Genomic DNA, 20099 nt, shown 5'->3' on the forward strand with positions numbered 1-20099 from the left:
ATTGGCTGAGCCGGGAAATAGAGCTTTCTGCGTTTCTCATTGGGGGACGCGGGTGGATCCGAGACTGTGATTGGTTGCTAACCGAAGGGACGAGCGGTATGCCTCTGTCGGTTGATAGGATTGTGACACGCTCCTGGCTGGGATTGGCTGGAGTCTCCGGTTGTTATAGTTACACCAGGCGAGAGGTGAGGTTCCCGGAAGCGCTGGGCGGGAGGAAGTGTGTGCGGGAGGGCGGTGGCAGCGTGGCAGCCCGAGCAGGGGACCCCCATGGCTTCCCGGGGCCCCACCGCGGTGCTCTTGCTGCTTCTGCCGCTGGTGCCCGCCCCCGGGCTGGGGGGAGCCGTCGCCGAGGACGGCGACTGGGTGAAGCTGCCCAGTAAATGCGAAGGTGAGGGGGGGAGGGGAGGGGATGGAGCAGCCCCGGCGGATTGGGGCGGCTGCAGGGGCATCCTGCGTCGTGGCTGAAGAGTCAGGGGCACGCTGTTGGAGGATGGCGGTTAGTGGGCTGGGAGACTTTAGGAGACGGAATTGCACAAATTCGTCTCGGAAAACGAGCCCGTCATTCGCTGCTGCTGCTGCTGCTTCGGATCATTATTACTTATGGCGATTTGCAGGATGACACTAAGCAAAATGGGACTTTGTCCCCCGCCGGCAAAGTTCATGATCAGGAACGAGCAGTAGGATGGGGAGTGTAAAACGTAGCAAAGGAGGTTTGTTGGAGGAATGCAGTGACATTTAAACTTGTTTACCGGGGGGGGGGAAAGAGAAATAAGCATGATTTATTTATTTATTCATTCATTCTGTTTATGTACCGCCGCTTTATCACATACCACCTCTCACCATATATTAGTGGGGTAAGGCAGATGCAGTGTTTAAAAGAGAGGTTTTGAGGAGGATGTGAAGCCACATGCCCCTATATTCTTTTTGGCTGCAACCCTTTTCTGTGTTCCTTAAGAGAGTAACGAGAGCTTTGGGGAAGAGGCAGGTAATGAAAGGGGAAGTCACCCTTAGAAATGAGTCTGAAGTGCTGTGATTGTAGAAGTGTGATTGTAGAAGTGGGGGTTTCCTACACGCAACAAATGGTTTAGCAGCCCAGAACAAGTCCTTGTGTCTGAGAGCCACTACATTTCCTAAATATTTTCTTATTAAAAGTGCTTTTCTTATAAAAAGTGCTTTGAGCTACAAAATGTCGTGGAATCTGTATGGAGGTTGCCCTATGTGATAGCTGCCCATCTGTGAGTATCATTTTCTTGTTTCATGTAAACCGCCCTGAGCTTTTGGGGAGGGCGGTATATAAATACAATAAATAAATAAATGCAAGGAATTAACAAGAAATGATTGGTTGTGGCTTTCTGATTAGGTGTACAGTGTACCTATCTGTAACAGTGTGCATCTTTTGCATGATTTTCCTGCAAAAAAGTTAATGCATGAAGAGGAACTTCTTCCTTAATTTCCGATCCATTAAATAAGAACAATGGAGACCAACTTCATGCTCAGGGCATTTGTGAGCTTGAATGAGACAAGAGTAATTCTAAGCTTTTGAAATTAAAGTAGAACTTTATCTCATTACTGGAGAAAAGGCTGAAGCTTGGGAACTCAAAAGACTGAAATTAAAATATGTAGTGTTGACCTAAGGAATGGCTTTGCCTTGTAGACCTTTGGATGAATGACAGTGATGACTTGTAGAGATGGGGCTGTAAGGGCTAAAATAGTGAGCATCAGTTACAATTAGTCATGATTGAACATTTATTAGGAGATCTTGTGAAATGTTGGTCAAGCAGAACTCCTTCACTTTGGTGGTGGCTTCTGGTAAGCTGGGAGCCACCATAGCTGCATTTGTTCCAGCTTAGGGTTCTGAGGCAAGATCTCCCACCTCTCTGCTTGGCCTATAGCTCTGAGGATCAGCATTTGCATGTTGGGGAGCACAGACAATCCTTTGCTGATGCCTGCTGGTGGCCAGTGTCACTGGCATATTTTCACTCCCCCACATGAAACTGATGTATTTGTACTCTGGTGGTGGAGAAGGCCCCTGCAGGTTCCATGGATAGCAAAAATCACAGACAAGGAAATACTACAACATATAAAGTCTGATATATCATTGGTAGGCAAAATCACAGGACTTTGACTCCCATACTTTGGCCATATCATGCAATTCAACTTAATGGAGAAAGCAGTTATGCTAGGATTGGTCAGTGGATGAAGGAAACCAGGCTGGCAAAGAACACGTTGATTAGACATCAGAATAGGCACTAGCCAGAACATTGCACAGCTGAGGGGGTCAGTGCAGGATCGAAGATCATGATGATTGCTGTGCCATAGGATCGCCAAGAGTCAGACTCTACTGAATGGCTGACAATAACAACAAATCTGGTGATAGTTATTTGGATCGGGGGGGGGGGGGCGGGGAGGTGTTCTTCCATGCATCAACTAGTCCTACCACTGTCCACACAGCTTGGCATCTGGGCCTCTCTGGCTGCACTAGTCACACTTTATGTTTTCCTAGAATCCTTACATGTTTTTGGTCTTGAAAGCAGAACTTCAGTAGCTGCTTGTGGTCAGCCTTGTAACGGTGCCTGTAGGCATGGCTAACATACCTATTCATACCTAATATGTAAGGCTCTCACAACGACAACATTAAAGGTTGACGAGGAGATCTGAGAAACGCCATGCATCTATAAATGAGTTGAAGGAAATAAGAAAAGAAAAACAAACGGTTTAACTGTTTGTGAGAGACTGAGATGCAGATTTCTTGAGTTTAGAACTGTTGTCTTTGGAATGATTGTGCAGTTAGCTGACAGGCAGAGAGAAGAGCAGTTACAGTGTTGGACTTAAATTGGTAGAACTTAAATCATATTTCAGTTAGCATTTGACACCAGTCATATCCCTCATACAGACCAATTCCTTCAGATAGCCAGAGCATAGCAAGTTATGTTGTGCAGAAACGGAAGGCCCTAGTTTTGTCTGTCATTTCACTGATTGCCATGGCAATCGGTAAGTCTTGTTTATTTGCACAAAGCAATCTCAATGCATCTCTCAACTCATTGTCCTGAAGCATTTTCTGCAGCTGTTCTGCTGTTTCTTGAATTCTTTCCATGTCATGGCTACCTTCCATAAAAATGAGGCCTTGTGTGTTCTGAAAATAATGTCTCCAGGCTGGCTGAATTTTATCTTGACCACAAACATCTCAGACGGTGAAACAGATGTTCTTATATTCTGCTGTTTCCTCATTAAAACCAATTGTGGGAATTGTAGTGATGATTTCACCTCACTTAAATTTGTGCATTGTAGTTGATTTTTCAACAGCATCCAAACCAACCATAACACATCTGCTTCTTGACAAAGAGATGTGAAGGCCATTTGTGGTCTGGGCCCAGTGTACCTCAGAGACCACCACCCTGCCTGTACCCCAAAAAAGCCCTATGCTCTGCCACCACCAACAGGCTGAGTTTCCCTGGCCTCAAAAACGCATCAGACGCTTTCTCTGTCCTGGCCCCCATCTGGTGGAACAAGCTCCCTGAAGAGATCTGGGCTCTTCCTGAACTCCTAAAATTTTGTACAGCCTGTATAAGGGAGCTCCTCCACCAGGCATTTGGTTGTGGCAGACTGACCAACATCCGCTGGTCTCCCAGATACCCCCACAATGATCTGCATCCAGACCAACCTCTCTATGGATTTATATTAGAGGCTATAAAAGTTATCGTTATGTTATAAACTATTGTAAAGTTGCTGTTAACTTGGAACCTACTGTTGTGATTATTATTATTGTACCATGATTCATTGCATGCCCTCCACGTTTTATGTAAACCGCCCTGATCCTCATGGGAGGGCAGTATAGAAATAAAATAAAATAAAAATAAACAGCAGCCATATAGAGGGGATAGGCATATTGGGGTCCAAACCCTCTTTATGCTTTACTAGACCTTTTCGGTGTGAGTGTGGCATTTGCCATAAATGGGGAATGTTCCTGCTAGAAGAACTTCCAGTATTCTTTTGCCTAACTTTGTACTCCCTTGCACACAGGAGTGGACTCCATGTCAGTGGTTGCCCACAAGGATCTTACTGTACTTACCTGGCAAACAGAAAGTTGGCAGTGGCATCAGGGTTTTAGGGGAGAGGGCAAAGGGGCTTGGGAAGTAGAAGAGGTTTGGATAGAAAGCCGTAGTTCAAAATTTTTTAGAGAGGCTTTATTGTATTGCTTGTGACTGCTGGTAAACTTACCATCTCAAGTAAGCAGACCCGAGTTTGAATCACAGAGTACCATGGGACTATGATCTGTTTCAATTCCTTAACAAATGTACCTTCATAATATATGTGAAAATATTGGCACATTTATACTTTTTGAGAAAAGTGTACAAATATGTCAGTGCATGTTTGATCTCATCTTTGCTTCTGCCAGTAATTGCTGAGTGATTGGAGTGGGTAGATCTTATTTTTTTGTCATTAATAATTACTGTAATGCCTTTGTAGTGTTTAAAGCATTTTGAGCAGCATAGCCTACCCACTTCTGTTTTATAAGAATAGTCTACCGTTCATCAGTTATTAAAATCTATCATGTATACTAACTGCTTTCAGTCTTCTCACAGTGTGCAAGATTGTGGCTTTGGAATTAAAATCCTCCTTTGAAGAAACTGGCAGGACAAAGGAAGTGATTGACACCAAGTATGGCTTCTTGGATGGCAGGGGATCTCAAATAAAGTACACAAAATCGTAAGTGAATGGGGCTTGAGATGGGCTCGTGGAAGTAGTGCTTCTTCATGCCATATAATACTGCAATATCTCGGTGGATAGATCCATGTTATTCCCATTTTATTCAAAATTGGTGTTTCACCTTTCTGCCCTTACAAGAACTATCTAATACTTTAAATAGCATGCTTCTTAAATGTTTAGACATAAGACTTCACTGCAGTGCTCAGCAGAGCTGCACTTTCAGTGAATTTAGAGGGGTTTGGTTCTATTTAGGATTACACTATAACAGGAAGAAGCTATGGCTCAGTAGAAGAAATACTGCTTTGCATTCAGAAGGTCCCAGGTTCAATCTCAAGTATCTTCTGTTGAAAGGATTGATCGTAAGGGGGAAGACTTTGGCCAGAGGCCCTGGAGGCCACTGTCAGTCTGAGTAGACTGTACTCTGTCTGGTGTTGGCCATCCAAAGTAACTGGTTGGCCAGTGTGTGAGACAGGATGCTGGACTAGATAGACCATTGGCCTGATCCAGTGGGACTCTTCTTATGATCTTAATCTGACAAATTTCTCACTCTGAGTTTTGTGTTGATATGATGGACGAATCCCTTAACTGAGTCACCAGGTGACAATGTCAGTGCAGAGTGTAATTGCCACATTAATAATGCACTGAAATTAGTCATGTGACTAATCACTGAGGTATAACAGAGATAGTATTGGTTCCTTTCATTAATATAGTAACCATGAGAGAAAACAATTCTGAATGTAAGAAAATCTTACCAGCAGTGATGCTAAAAATCTGTAAGGCATTTTTGCCACTGGCCGCATCCTAACATTTTTTCAAGTTTGTCATCATAAAGTTCAATTTTCTAGCTGTTATTTATGATTTCTGTTACTGGAAACATCTTCCCACTCTCTAACACCTTTTTCTTTCTGCAGAGACATTCGCCTAATTGATGTTCAAGAAAACATCTGCAACAGGATATTGGCATATAATCTGCACAAAGAGAGGACAGGAAGCAACCGGTTTGCAAAGGTTGGTGTCTTTTAACAATTCTTGCATTTCCAGACTTTGCTACAGTCAACTTTCTTTACAGTGTCATCCTATGAAGAGTCACTCCAGACTAAGCCCATTGATTTCAGGGATTTCAGTAGAGTAATTTGAGTGCTAAATTTGGAATCAAGTGCTTGGCTGGTGACTTTAAAATCAGATATCTCAGCTAGAGCCAGTTTGGTGAAGTGGTTCGGAGTGCGGACTTCTAACCTGGCGAGCCAGGTTCGATTCTGCACTCCCCCACATGCAACCAGGTGGGTGACCTTGGGCTTGCCACGGCGTTGATAAAGCGGTTCTGACCAAGCAGTGATATCAGGGCTCTCTCAGCTTCACCTACCTCACAGGGTGTCTGTTGTGGGGAGAGGAAAGGGAAGGCCACTGTAAGCCGCTTTGAGACTCCTTTGGGTAGAGAAAAGCTGCATATAATAACAAATTCTTCTACTTCTGCTTCTTCTTCTTCTCTGTCTTGAAGAGCCTTTGTTTTGGGAGCAAGGAGAGATACAAAACATTGCCTTAGTATTATTTTCTTAGTGTATTGTCTGTGTTCATCAGTCCAATGTTGAGACAATGATGCATTTGATGAGCTGAGAAAACTAGACCTCACAGCAAGAAGGAAATACATACTTAAGGGGGGCACTCATTGGTTTAGAAATGATTGTAGACACTTTTAACACCAATGGAAGTTAAGGAACACATTCACTTTGGTGGGAATTATGTGGTTCCAGTGGTAGAGTTGGATGGGAGTAGAAGGCCATGAAGTCTAGTAAGGCAGGGTGACCTATGCAGCTGCCAGCCCTTATAATCTGGATTATAGTGCGCCACACAGAGAGTCCAGGAACAATGTATACCCATATCAAAGAGTAGATTCAAAGAAGCCGCCGAGCTCCATTGTAGTTTGGGGGTGGGTAGGGATGAAAGCTAGGATCACTTCCCAAATTCAACCTTTTCTGGTTCAAATCCTAGCCTGTTCTATTTGGTGATATGGAGGTTCTCTTAATTTTTTAAAAAATAAAACCTTTACTTACCCTGTATATTTTCTGGGAGTCCTTATGCCTTTGCCCTTTTACTTCAAAGCTGCCTTAGATAAGTAGTCCTTCTTCAGTCCTGCATTGCAAGCATTACATATTTCTGGAACATTGTTAATTATTGTCCAAAGCCTGGAAAAAAGATGGAATTTTTCTTTGTATCCAAAGTTTAGCAAATACTAACTTGTGGTAAACTATGACAAACATCCAAAATTTGATGAGACCAGAAATGGCTCACGTGTACTGACAATGCTGTGCCCAGTTCCTTTAGAAAGCTTACTAAATTTCATTTTCTAGTATTCCATAGCTCTTCCTCATCTACATCGTGGTGGAAATGCCTGTTCATTTTTAACATTCCTACAAGAAGGGATAGAAGCACTAATCGGTTCTATCCCTGAGACAGGGTAGAATAAAAGTACAAATAAATAAATAAAATAAATAATCCATTAAAATAATTAAGGTTTGTTTGGCAATCTTGAAGGAAAGAAAACTGTGATATAGTGATATGATGGCCTTGCTTTGAAGGGACCAATATCTTTTTTCAAAGAGAGAGGAGTGCAAATGAATCCATATGATTGCCCTTCTCAGAATGGAATTGTTTAGAGGCATTTTCGTAAAGGGAATAGGGTTGTTATTTACAACATTGTTTATCGTACAAAGTATCATTGTGTTATTTCCTAAATTCCGTAATCCAGATTTTGCATTGCTTATGATATCCTATGTCTCATACTGCTTATTATACTGCTTTCTAGGCACTGTGCTCTTTGTTGTATATCTTGTATCGTTTCTATCAAATTGTGTTTAGATTTTTGTACTCTGACTTTCAGCAAGAACAATGGATGGTATATTTTTTAAAGTATTCCTCCTCCCAAACATGTGTGTGAACTTGAATTCTCGTATCGCCTTAGGGTATGTCTGAGACATTTGAAACTCTTCATAACCTGGTACATAAAGGAGTGAAAGTGGTGATGGATATTCCTTATGAGCTTTGGAATGAAACCTCTGCGGAAGTGGCTGACCTTAAGAAACAGGTACGGTGCTTGGATTAGCTTGAGTGTGAGGACAGCTGGTAATGAAGCCTGAAGCTTCCAGGTAATTGTCTGGACTAGAGTAAGAGTGCCCAGAACAGCAAGCGAACTTGAATTGCTGGCTGCTTTGTGGCGTATCCAGAAGATCCTCTTCCTTTCAGTGGATCTGCACATGAGATTGGTTGGCTGCAAGAGGCTGTGACCCTTCCAGTGCCGTTTCCTAGTCTCTCTTCCAGTACTCAATGTGTTTCTGCCTTATTCCTCTCTGTCTGCGGTCTCTGTATGGACCTGCTTTCTCCGCACACTCTTTGCCCCTCCCCAGGCTGAGTCCTCCTGATGAAATTCACCTGCAGAGCTTCTGCTTCCACCCCAGAAGGAGATACCAACATTCCTCCCAGTCCAGCACTGCCAGCTGCTGCCTTAAGCATCTAGTAAACTCATTAACACTTGTGAAAATAACACCCAAGGCTTTCTATTGTTTGAGAGCTGGAGATGATGAGAAATGACCAGTTGGCAACGGGAAGACTATTGGGGAACACTTAGTGAAACATCCGTCATTTTAAATGAATGTCCACTGAATTCTCAGTGTTCATTTCAGAGGTTGCTAGGGCACTACAGCAATATTACTCTGCTTTCTATACCTTGTTTTCTGTAATACACTGAGCCCAATGTTGGGGGGGGTGTAGTAGGAGGTTGGTGGGTGGGTGAACAAGACAGAAAGAAGCAGGTAAAGAGGAGGGGTTATGGGATTCTGAAGGAAGGAAAATAGGAAATAATAGGGAAGGGGACATAGGGGAAAGAAGCTGCTTGGGGTTCCCTGCTTGTGGGTTTAGAAATTCCTTGCGGTATCTGTAGCTTTCTTTGAAAAGGGTTTTTTTTAATAAACTGTATCCTTATCTACTAGTGTGATACAATGGTGGAGGAATATGAAGATGTTATCGAAGACTGGTACAAAAACCACCAGGAAGAAGACCTGTCTCACTTCCTCTGTGCAAATCATGTTTTGAAAGGAAAAGACACCAGTAAGTTGCTCTCAGGGGTGACAGGATTGGTTGTTGGATTTTTAGGGACACGTATGCCCTCAGCCCACCATAGACTGGGACTCAGTAAGGCTTTTTATTGGGGGGGGGGGAGTTAACATTGCTAGGCTGCTGATAGTTGGTGTTGGGAATAAGGTCACTTATAGGCAGGAGTGTTGGCAGTCTGGATAGGACAAGATGCTAGATCGGGAACGTGGCTTTTAATTCCTGCTCAGTCAAGTACTCGCCAGGAGAAGCATGTTTCATTGTGTCTAATTGGAATATCAGTAGCCTGATTATGAGAATGAAGGAGATTACAGTTGCGAGTCACTAGTGCACAACACACTTGACTTAGAAAGTTGAGTCAGTCTGTGGTTACAGCTAAAAGCATTATAAATGGATAAAAACATTTTCCTGACTAATCAGATGGCTGATTTTTATTGTTGTTAATTATTTGAAGTACAAATACTTATGTAGACTGACGCTGGGGTGTGCCATTTTGGAAGAGGCATTCTCCCAAGATTGTCTGTTTCACCACAATGTGTTTCACCAAAAATGCTTTCCTCCACCTACAATGACTGTTTGTTTGTTTGTTTATATACTGCCACTCTCAAATGTCTTGCGGCGGTTTACAGAATTCATAAAAACAATATAAACACTGTTTGTGTTTGATACATAGGTTGATATAATTGATCAACTCCTATGTAATGTACTAATGCAACTGTTTGTGTCCTCATTTGTCATATCTGTAAGAGTTGGAGAAGTTCAGGATAGCCCCCTCTACGCCCTTCTTATCCTTGCAACTTTCGTAATGTACGTAGGATAAAGAAATGGTGACTGGCCTAAGGTCACTCTATGAAGACCATCCCTGGGTCAGCACTTGAGCCCAGGTCCCCTTGAACCTAATAACCACTAACTTAAACTGGATGATTCCAGTAGATGTTTTATATACAGAACATCTTAAGGATCAGCTCCTGACACCTCCAGTTAAAAGGATTAGGTAGCCGGTGATGTGAAAGATCTCTGCTTGAGCCCCCAGAGAACCACTTCCACTCAGATTGGAAAATACTGACTGATAGACCAATGGTCTGACTTCATAGAAGACAGCTTCATGTGTTCATCAGGTAGCACTCATGGTCTTTGGGAGAAAAAGCAAAAGCTGGACACGGTCCAGCTAGAATCATAAGTTGAAAGGAGCCATACAGGCCTTCTAATCCAACTCCCTGCTCAGTGCAGGATCAGCCTAAAGCATCCAGGATAAGTATCTGTCCAGCCACTGCTTGAAGACTGCTGGTGAGAGGGAGCTCATGACCTCCTTAGGCAGCTGATTCCACTGCTGAACTACTTGACTGTGAAAAAAAAAATCCTTCTCTCTAGCCACTGCCATTCTACACATAGTTTAAACCAGGGGTGGACAAACTGTGCCCCCCCAGATGTCCATGGACTGGCAGGGGTTCATGGGAATTGTAGTCCATGGACATCTGGAGGGCCACAGTTTGCCTACCCCTGGTTTAAACCCATTACTGAGGGTTCTATTGAAAGCACTGTGAACCCACAATTGATCAAATGCTGGTTTGTGTTTTTTCACTTCAATGGTGTCCATTTCCCCCCTTCTTCCTGGAAGACTCTGTGTGGATTCAACCTGATGTAAGCCTTTTCCTGCATCCGTTGTATTAGTAGAGTATCCTTTCTAGGATGCAGAGAACGAATAGAAGGTTATGGCCTGAACAATCCTTTTTTCCCCATTTTTTAAAAAATCCAGCCAGAGTAAGAGTTCCAGAGACCTCAAAAGCATGCATACCATTACTTGGATCTACCAGGACTTTGTGTATATGTGTGGACAGATTGATTTCCAACTATGGAGGGAGACCTTCTCACTTCAGGAGACAAGTATCCCTGGGGTTCAGAATTTCAGGGTACATTTTGGTCTGGCAGAGCACAGGAAGTAGGGAAGTCATGCTCCAGAGACAGTTCCACATGCAGAAATGCTTAGGTGGCATCAGACATGTGTTGTATTTTTCTGTGCATCTTAATAAATAGTATTAGACAGCTTTGGTTTTAGGCTGTGACCATGGAGCTAGTGCTGCTATACACATCATACACCAAATGGAAATGACAGTTTATTGGCTTTGGGAAACAACAGTGGGCATGGTGATACTGAAGTGGGCCTAGAGGCTGCCTCTCACGGTTTCCTTTTCTTCTTCCACACCTCTGTAGGCTGCTTGACAGAGAAATGGAATGGCAAGAAAGGGGACACAGCATCTTTGGGACAGAAGAAGACTAAGAAAAAAGATGGCAAAACCAAGAAGAATACAAAAGCTAAAAAGAAGAACAAGGACACGGTCAAGCAAGAGACGGAAAATGCAGAGCCCAGAGCTAAGGAGGCCTTTGATCAAGTAAAGACAGAAGGGGACATTCAGAAAGTGGCTCCACTTTCACACAAAGCCGATGAACTTTAGGCTGTTCCCTCCACTTGACTTACGGGGCTGCAGGCTCGTACTCAGGCTGCCAAGAATTGCTTTGGACTGCTTCTGTTGCAAACTAGAGACTCTGAATGGGAAGGTATGCGAATACAGGTCATTTCATGAGAAGCAATGATCGTGGCCACTTGGACTGTAGCTACCCAGTGTTATTTTCTGCAGTTGTACCTTCTGCATCACAAGTACAGGCCAGGTAGAACTCAGCTAGCTCTTTGCATACCAGAGGGGGCAGAGCTAGGCAGAAAGCTCTTTCTGGAGACAGTGAGGTGCTGCCTACTTGGACAAGGCTTACCCTTGAGGGCTGAATCTGCTAGCTGTATTGAATTCCCCCCCCTGCCCCTCCCCCTGACTTGCCAAATACAATCGTGAAATGGGAGTTAAGGCAAGGTACAAGCTTTTTTGTGTGTGACAGTATTCACAGGTACTGAATACCAGCATTTTGGGGGGGGGGGAGGTCCCCAAAGCCCTAAGGAGTGAATTGGTAGAAATTAGTATATCCTTATAGATGAGTACTGGCGATGTTTTTTCCCCCCCAAAAAGAAATACATAAGAGGAGAAGATCTGTCCCTCCAGTAGCTCATTTTTCCAACTGTTGTACAAGATTTGGCTGTGGCCAAGATAACTCGCCAGCTAGAACTTGGTACATTCCTTAAATCAGTTCCTTGAAAAGCAGGCTCCAGTTCTACCCTTTTATCTCATGCAGATCATGGAATTTGCCTTGTGAAAAGTGAGGGTTCTACTGGGAAAACAAAGGGCCGCATGCTTTTGTTGCCATTTCATTGTTTGGTGAGTTCTCACCTTACTAAAGGTGCAATTCCCTGTAGCAGCTCCAGCCTGGAGACACCTTGCACATGTCTGTGATACTTCACCTTCCCCTACCTCCCCTAAAAAGGCCTTTGCCTTCTGTTGCTGCAGTGAACTAGTGAATAATCTAGTGAAAAGAGTGTAAATAAAATGTTTGGCATAGCTTTTGCTCTATTTAATGTTGGCTTGCTATCTCTGTGCTGCAACATGCACAGCATTATCTTTTGTTTATGAAGCGATGTGCTCTTATCCATCTTTGTGATGTCAAGGTGTTCTGTAGCTTAATGGTTCATCTGGGCAAACCAGTAGAGGCCTTCAGCTTCAGGACAAACAACTGAGTGGTGTTTTCAGAAAGACTTTTTGCAGTGAAGCCTTTGTGTCTCTTGTGGACCATCTGAGGCCCATTCTGCTCTTCATTGGACTGTCTGTACCACAATGAGTGTTGCCTTTGGAGAAGTGTGATACACCATAGATAAAGATGGTGTCACTTAAACAGAAAATGTCTCTTAAAGGGAACCAAGTATACAGTTTTAAACATTGGTCTACATCCTTTTAAAAACACTCTAGGAGTTTCCTTTTAAAAACACTCTAGGAGTTTCCTGTTGGACAAAGATGTTAGAGCATCTGATTGATATGCAAAAGATCCCAGGTTCAATCCCCAGCATCTCCAGCTAGAAGGAGCAGGTAGGTGATGTGAAAGATCTCACCTGAGGTCCTGGAGAGCCAGTACTCGTCTGAGTAGACAAAACTGATCATGATAGACCCATGTGTGTGCAAAAACTGCCTTGATTCTGCACCAATAATTGATTTTATGACTTTGCACTCGCCATAGTTAGGTTATAGGAAACTTGTTGGCATAGTAAAGCTACTTGTTCAGTAGTCCTAGAAGAGGTTAAGGTTCATAGGACACATCCATATCATTTGTTTTATTGATTTATTTTATTACATTACATTTATATACCTCCCTCCCCTGCAGATCATCAGAATTTGCCCCCTAGTCTTCTAGAATAACTGGCCCAAGGGAGAATTGCCCTGAAACATATGTAAGGCTATACAGCCTAGAGCAAAAGACATTGGTTTGGGTGCAGCATATTAGCTTGGCATGTTCCTGCTTCTGAATTAATTCCCGCAAGAATACAGCATGTGGAGGTATGTTGCAACCAGGCTGGTACTGGTCAATGCGCACATTTCTTGTGATGCTTTCCAGAGACTTGGTCAACATATCCTTCTGCAGAAATGCTTCTACACATCTTCAGACCTCAGCAATAATAAAGTGGGACATTGCCCTTCTAAAGCAGAACTTGTCATCACTGGTTTAAAGCACTAACAACCATTTCCCATTGATCGTTGTAGCTGGGAAATACAAGATTCTGCCTATGATCTGGTGCCAGTGGCTGCTCCTATCTTGGGCTTGGGCCTATGGATAGAGTTCCTCTTTTGCTGAGACTTCTTCTGAGTCCTAACCGGATGGAGTCCATCTGACAAATCTGGAAGTGAAAGAGCAAAATTTATTTTACTGTTAATTGGTTTATTCTGTAGGTGTAGCCCAAAGATCTTCTCACTCAATTAATGACTGGTCGCCTTATTCATCAAAACATTACTTGTTAGACTAGTTTGACTCCATAGCTCTTTTACCACTTGGCCATGTACGTGCATGTTCTATGTGTTAATTCAGAAGAAAGAAGCAGATAAGGGCTATGTGTAGAATCTGAGCTGAGGGCAGACTGCAAATATTTTTGAAGAAAGGCCAATCCATGATGAGGCTTCCCTCTGTAGCCACTGAGAGCTATTTGTTCCTTATGAAATGGAGATTTGCATAAATAGCATCCTTGTGGATTTTGGAGCTTTGAGCCCACCTCCTGCCCCTTGGAGGCCTTTCTTGCCTTTCTCAGCACAGTTCTGAAATGCTGCTTTTTAAATTGGCTTTTGCATTATTTTCAGGTGCCTCTATGCTGAGCATTCAGCTTCAGTTGGTACCTTAAGCAAAAGACCACAAACATCAAAATATACCCAGTGGAAATATGAACAAATAAACATCTAGTGAGTTCATATTCATCCTTGAACAAAAGACCATCAGCTCTCACAAGCATATTCTAAAATGCAAAAGGATTTTCCTTAATTTTATTAATAAATTTTAACATTTATTTTAACGAATTATTATATTGAAGTTACGACTGTGACCAACATACATTCAGAAGGCAAAGCCATAAATTGTTCTCAAGGTTGTTGGTAAGAGGAGAGGCTGGATCACATTTCTAGTTGTTAATTAGCTACAGCTGTGAGAGAGCTGCAATTGTACATTAATGGCCATAAGGTTACTCAAAGGAACTCAGTCAAACAAAAATAAAATATATAGTTTACTTTTTGAATTCAGATGTCCAGAAAACAGTTACAATTCCCATTAATTATTCAAACCTGCAGGAATCATTGTATGTAGCCTATAAATAAAGTAACTTTCCTGTTAGGCTAATAGAGTTGACATATCCCTATGATCATGCATTTGTTTCTTAAAGGCACATAACACGAGAAAATGCATATCTTTTTCAGAATAACCCTTCTCTACAAAGTGTTGAACCAATGGTGCTTCAGAGTTTGTAGTTCTGATTCAAGATTTGTGTCCCAGAATTCTAGGGCCATTCCGCACCAGGATCTATGTAGCAAATTGGTTGCGGAACGAAAAAACGCCATTTTAAATAGTGGAATTCGTCATTATGCATACCTGCCTTTGTAGTGGAATCCAGTTGCGTTTCTATCGTTTTCCACAGGTTTCTGATCTCGGCAAAAATCGCTAGCCGAGCTTTGTCCCGCCCCTGGCCATCAATCAAACAAGCAGCCAATGGGCGGCCGTTATCATGCTCCCAAAAAGCCCCTTTCCCTTTAAGGAAGGTTTAAAAAAACACACACACACACGTTGCAACGAATCTGTGTTGATTCGTTGCAACGGAGAGACCCATCTAGCTAGCAGGTGGTGTTTGAGCTGCCGTTTCATCGTTGCCACGCTCCCCCCGAGTGAAAAAAAAATAACCTCCCCCCACACACGGGTGCAATTTTCGGCCGAAAATAGAGTGAAAAATAAAGGGAAAATAAACCAGCAAACGGGGCTGTGTGTTGCTTGGTGACTTTAAACAGCTCTGGGGAGGGACTGCAGCCGGGGAAGCCTCGCTGGGTAAACGAAGGCTCGCCGGTGCGTTGATCTCCGCTCACTCCGAGAAAAAAAAATGGCGATCGCTTCGCCAGAAGATCAGAGGAGAGCCAGGGGGAGGGACTTTGCAGAAACCGCAACAATGGTAACGCACAGAACTTTCCCGCTAGTGTTGCAGATTGGTTGCAAGAGTGTAGCACTTTCCGGAGGGTGAATCCACTTTTGGGGATTTCCCTGAAAGCGCTACAACGAAGTGCTTTTTGCGGATCGGTTTCAGGAGTGTGGGAGATTATCAAAGACGTTGTGCATAACAGCAAATCAGTAGTGATTTCAATTTGCAACCATTGTGCAGTTTTGAACGAGTGCGGAATGGCCCCTAGTATGCACTGCTCTTGACATTCTTCTCACATGCCAAAGTTGCAATAGACATGTCAGTGAATAAATGGCATTTTTAGCAGCACAGTGAGGCAACCATAATTTAAAATCATCTGTCACTAGAAGAAGAGTTGGTTTTTATATGCTACTTTTCCTTACCAGAAGGAGTCTCAAAGAGGTTTACATTTGCCTTCTCTTTCCTCTTCCCACAAGAGACACGCTGTGAGGTGGGTGAGGCTGAGAGAGCCCTGATATTGCTGCTCAGTCAGAACAGCTCTATCAGTGCTGTGATGAGTCCAAGGTCACTCAGCTGGCTACATGTGGGGGAGCGGGGAATCAAACCTGGCTCACCAGATTAGAAGCCGCTGCTCTTAATGCCTATCCTAGGTCTAGACTGACAACCAGTCTATTCTGAGAGTGTATGCCAATGGCAAAAAATTATAGATTTTATTTGTGTTGCTATTAAAGAGAATTCTATAGAGAAGGGAATCCTATCGGAATTAGAAGCTGTTATCTTTGTACTATCCTACAAAATTGAATGGGCTTTAGAAGCTTGTCTGTTTGCCAGTTCAATAACCTGAGAGGGATAGCCCCTATTATGTAGCTGTTGCTTTAAGATGCTGAAAGTCCCAGTATAATCAGTTTTTCTAGTCACATTCTGTTTGAGGTGAAGTATCAAGCCATATGGTAAGATTTTTAAAAGATGCTTAGAATTAAGTATAAGCAGAGACAACCCGTCAGCCGAAGATGAATAAACAGAAAGAAATTCCAAGCTGGCGATGGCAAAAAGCTTTATTCAGAACGAATTCCTAGGTATAAAGCCTCGTTTTCGTATTTTACTTCCTCAGTAAACTTATTTCTGAATTGTTGTTTTTTTTTCAGGGATACAAACAAGGTCTTCAACCCACTATCAAATTCTTATATTTTATATACCTTATATTTATATTTTAAGTCATATAATTTTGGTCTATTAGTATCAAAGGTCCACAAAGGTAACTGTCTTATAAATGACCCCATTTGTGCTAGGTGTGCAGATATCAGAGGGGCTAGCTATTGGGCATGGGATCATTAGAGAGAGTTCCAGTTTAGGACTGCTGGGGTACATGGATAAGATCTCAAGTCTCGGGTGTGGGATCTTGTGGGAGAAGGTACAGAATAAGAGCAAAACAGTTTCAATAGGCTGTGTGTTTGCTTTGGAGCAAGACACCAGAGGCACTGGAGCAATTAAGTAACCTTTCCTAGAATGTAAAGATCCCAGCTGTTTCTAAGAACTCGAGAAGAGCTTTGCTGGATCATATCAGTAGTCTCTGTAGTCCAGCCTTTCTCAACCTTTTTACCATTGAGAAGCCCCTGAAACATTATGCTGGCTATGAGAAACCCTAGATGCGATGTGATACAGAATATGTTTGGGAAGCATAGCTGTGTACATGCCCACCCCCTTCCCATCCCCTCCAGGCCCATCATTGGCCATTGGGAGGGGGGCAAGTTGACATGACCATATATAGTCATATCATCTGATAATTGTTTAACAGATTTAAAAAAATATATTAAAACTTAACTCCCACCCATTCAGAAAACGCTTCCAGGGTCCTCAAGAAACCCCAGGGTTTCACAAAACCCTGGTTAAAAACACCTGATGTAGTCCAACATCCAATTTCACATAGTGGCCAAGCAGTTGTCCTAGACTGCCATTAAACAGGACACTGAGTTTGAGGCCTTCCCTTGATATTGCCTCCCAGCACTGGGTTGCAGAGGTTAAATGCCCATGAGTATAAAAGTTTTTTTTAGTCACCATGGCTAGGAGCCACTGATGAACCTCGCCTCTCTGATCTTGCCTAGCCTCTTTTTCAAACCACTGCCATCCCTACCTCCATAGGCAGTGAATTCCACATTGTAGTTACCCACTGAGTAAAGAAGTGTTTCCTTTCATCTGTGCTTTACCTATTGCCCATCAGCTTCATCGGGTGTCCCCTTCTGCTCTCCTCGTTTCTTGGAAGAGTCCCTGAATTTAACAGAAGGATCTGGATCTTCAGCCACTGGTTTGTGGTATGCCTCTAGAGAGCAAGCTCTTTGTCCTAACTAGGGGGTTGTGATGGTGGTGAAGAGCAGTACTGCTGCTGATTCATGGTTGTCAGATTTCACAATTTGTTTCAGTACTTTTTCTTTTGCTAAATAAACCTTTGATTTTTCCAAAGGGGTTGTTTGTTTTCTCTTTCCCCATCTTTTGCTACATCTGGCCCTTGATGCAATTTAACTTTGTTTCATTCAAATATTAAACTAAACCAGGGATGCCAAAAGCACAAAGGTTGATCCCTCTGGCACAGGAAGTGGACATAATACACGGCCTGTTGCACAAAGGAAAGAGAAGCTGCACAGTGATTGGCTCTGGATGTAAGCTATAACACATGCACACTCCTTCAGTGGGACCAAAGAAAGTTAAGGGGTAACTTGTGTGTTAAATAATGTTGCGATTGTTTCTAGAACTGAATAGGTTACATATGATCCCTTAAAAGTACTTGCCAAGAAAGGATTTTGCAATTGAATGAGTTTTGATGCAGTGGTCTTAAAGTGCACCGGGGTTGTGCCAGCTCAAATACACCAAGAGCAGCATTATGTGTGGCTGTGATAAAGCCTCCTCTCTATATGAGAAGCATTGTAGTGTAGGGGTTAAGAGCAGGGGAATTAGGCTTGATTCCCCATTCCACATGCAGTCAGCTGGGTGACTGTGGGTCAATCACAGTTCTTGCAGAGTTCTCTCAGCTCCACCTGTCTCACAGAATGCCTTTTGTGTGGAAAGGCGTTTGTAAGCTGGTGTGAGACTCCTTTAGGTGGTAAAAAGTGGGGTGCAAAAACCAGCTCTTCTTCATCCTTGACCTCGTTGACTATCCTATTTGCTGACTTACTTTCCCATTGAGATGCACAAGCATTGCTACTGGAATGCTTCAAGGAAAGCACCAACTGAGCTCCAGCCTTAGCAATGGAAGGCAGCTAATTTAATGTCTCTGATGTAGGGGATGGCATATCAGGAAACAAAAGGCGAGAGCCAAGTTCAAATCCCCACACCAGCACTTAGGACCAGTCTCTGTCCCACAGATTAGCCCCTCAAGTTTGTTATAAGGCTAAAGCAGAGGGGACAATGGAGCCAAACCCCAAGATACTGAAAAGAAGCAGAAAGAAAAACTGACAGGTGAAAGAGAAGGAAAAGAAAAAGCAAACAAAGTGGGCCAATCATCCAAATGAAAGGTCAGTATTTATTTGCAGATCATTGCATCACGGGGCATACGAAAAGCCAGATCTGGCTAATTCAATAAGTGGTTACCATTTTATGTCAACAGAAACCTTACACAGCAACCACTCTGCTGGCAACAAACCCTGATGACATACCCTGGATTGCCACAGCATCCTTAAAGAAGCCACCAGATGCCTTCTTAAACACAACAAGGAAGTTTATTTATTTATTTATTAATCATACTTCTATACCGCCCTCCCCGGAGGCTCAGGGCGGTTTACATCATAACAGAGAACAATACATAAAACAGTCTGTAACATGTATAACTGATAACTAATAATTGTAACCAAAATAACAGCACAATATAACGGTATAACAATATAGTACTACAAACAGGTCCAGGGCTTATTGATGGGATTCTGAGGGGGGTGGTTTATTTATTGAATTCTGAGGGGGGGTGGGGGGGGAGCAGGGGCCCTTGGTCGCTGTTGATTACGTCTGGTCTCAGCCAAATGCCTGGTGGAGGAGCTCCTTTTTGCAGGCCCTGCGGAACTGTTTAAGCTCCGTCAGGGCCCTGATCTGCTCTGGGAGCTCATTCCACCAGGTAGGGGCCAGAACAGAGAATGCTCTGGCCCTGGTCGAGACCAGACGGACTTCTTTAGGGCCAGGGATCCTTAGCTGGTTGGTGGTAGTAGAGCGCAGAGCTCTTTTGGGGGCATAGGCGGGGAGGCGGTCCCTCAGGTACACTGGGCCCTGACCGCGTATGGCCTTGAAGGTAATAACAGAGCTCAGAAGCCATTATGCAGAGCTCAGAAGCCATTTTCTGAAGTGGCCCACCTTAGAGGGCTGTTGTAAGGATTATGAGGATAATACAATTGAAGTGCATTGGACCCTGGAAGTGTCAGGTATAATAATAATAATAATAATAATAATAATAATAATAATAATAATAATAATAAATTAATTAGTAGTAGTAGTAGTAAGATATATAATAAATGTTTTGAAAACTGGAAGTGTAATTCATTGTCATTATTGTATTTATGTACAGTTACCATATTCTGAAAATTAAAAAATAGGACTTCTTTCCCAACTTACTACTTCCAACAAATGATCACTATGATCAAGAAAGCCAGTGTGGTACAGTGGCTAAGAGTGGTGGGTTTGATTCACCACTTCTCCATGTGCAGCCATCTAGGTGGCTTTAGGATAGGTGCAGTTCTCTTAAGTCTGTTCTCACAAAGCAGTTCTGTCAGAGCTCTCTCAG

The 20099-nt window shown here is 43.0% G+C and overlaps 1 protein-coding gene and 1 long non-coding RNA gene across 3 annotated transcripts; one reads left to right on the top strand and one right to left on the bottom strand.

Annotated features, from left to right (window-relative positions):
- Window positions 1-191: 191 nt before the first annotated feature.
- CNPY3 (canopy FGF signaling regulator 3) lies at window positions 192-12263 on the top strand. Of its 2 annotated transcripts, none has more exons than XM_077336352.1 (6): window positions 192-388; window positions 4584-4707; window positions 5619-5715; window positions 7667-7789; window positions 8691-8808; window positions 11023-12263. In XM_077336352.1, exons 1-6 carry the CDS (start codon window positions 268-270, stop codon window positions 11262-11264), a joined length of 825 nt encoding a protein of 274 aa, XP_077192467.1. In that variant the 5' UTR covers window positions 192-267; the 3' UTR covers window positions 11265-12263. The 2 variants fall into 2 exon arrangements, with proteins under 2 accessions (XP_077192467.1, XP_077192471.1); XM_077336356.1 differs by having other exon boundaries at window positions 231-388; window positions 4573-4707.
- A 743-nt stretch (window positions 12264-13006) lies between these two features.
- On the bottom strand, window positions 13007-17794 carry LOC143836903 (uncharacterized). Its single transcript, XR_013230828.1, has 2 exons — window positions 17548-17794; window positions 13007-13576 (listed from the first exon to the last, which is right to left on the bottom strand). It is a non-coding gene; the product is annotated as an uncharacterized LOC143836903 (long non-coding RNA).
- Between the last annotated feature and the right edge of the window lie 2305 nt (window positions 17795-20099).

Source organism: Paroedura picta, chromosome 1 (assembly GCF_049243985.1).
Source record: "Paroedura picta isolate Pp20150507F chromosome 1, Ppicta_v3.0, whole genome shotgun sequence".
In the NCBI taxonomy this organism is placed as follows: domain Eukaryota; kingdom Metazoa; phylum Chordata; class Lepidosauria; order Squamata; family Gekkonidae; genus Paroedura; species Paroedura picta.

Coding starts and splice junctions, on each gene's coding strand:
- CNPY3 (XM_077336352.1), top strand. CDS start 268: ATGGCTTCCCGGGGCCCCACCGCGGTGCTCTTGCTGCTTCTGCCGCTG. Junction 389..4,583: donor GCTGCCCAGTAAATGCGAAG/GTGAGGGGGGGA, acceptor GTCTTCTCACAG/TGTGCAAGATTGTGGCTTTG. Junction 5,716..7,666: donor GAAGCAACCGGTTTGCAAAG/GTTGGTGTCTTT, acceptor GTATCGCCTTAG/GGTATGTCTGAGACATTTGA.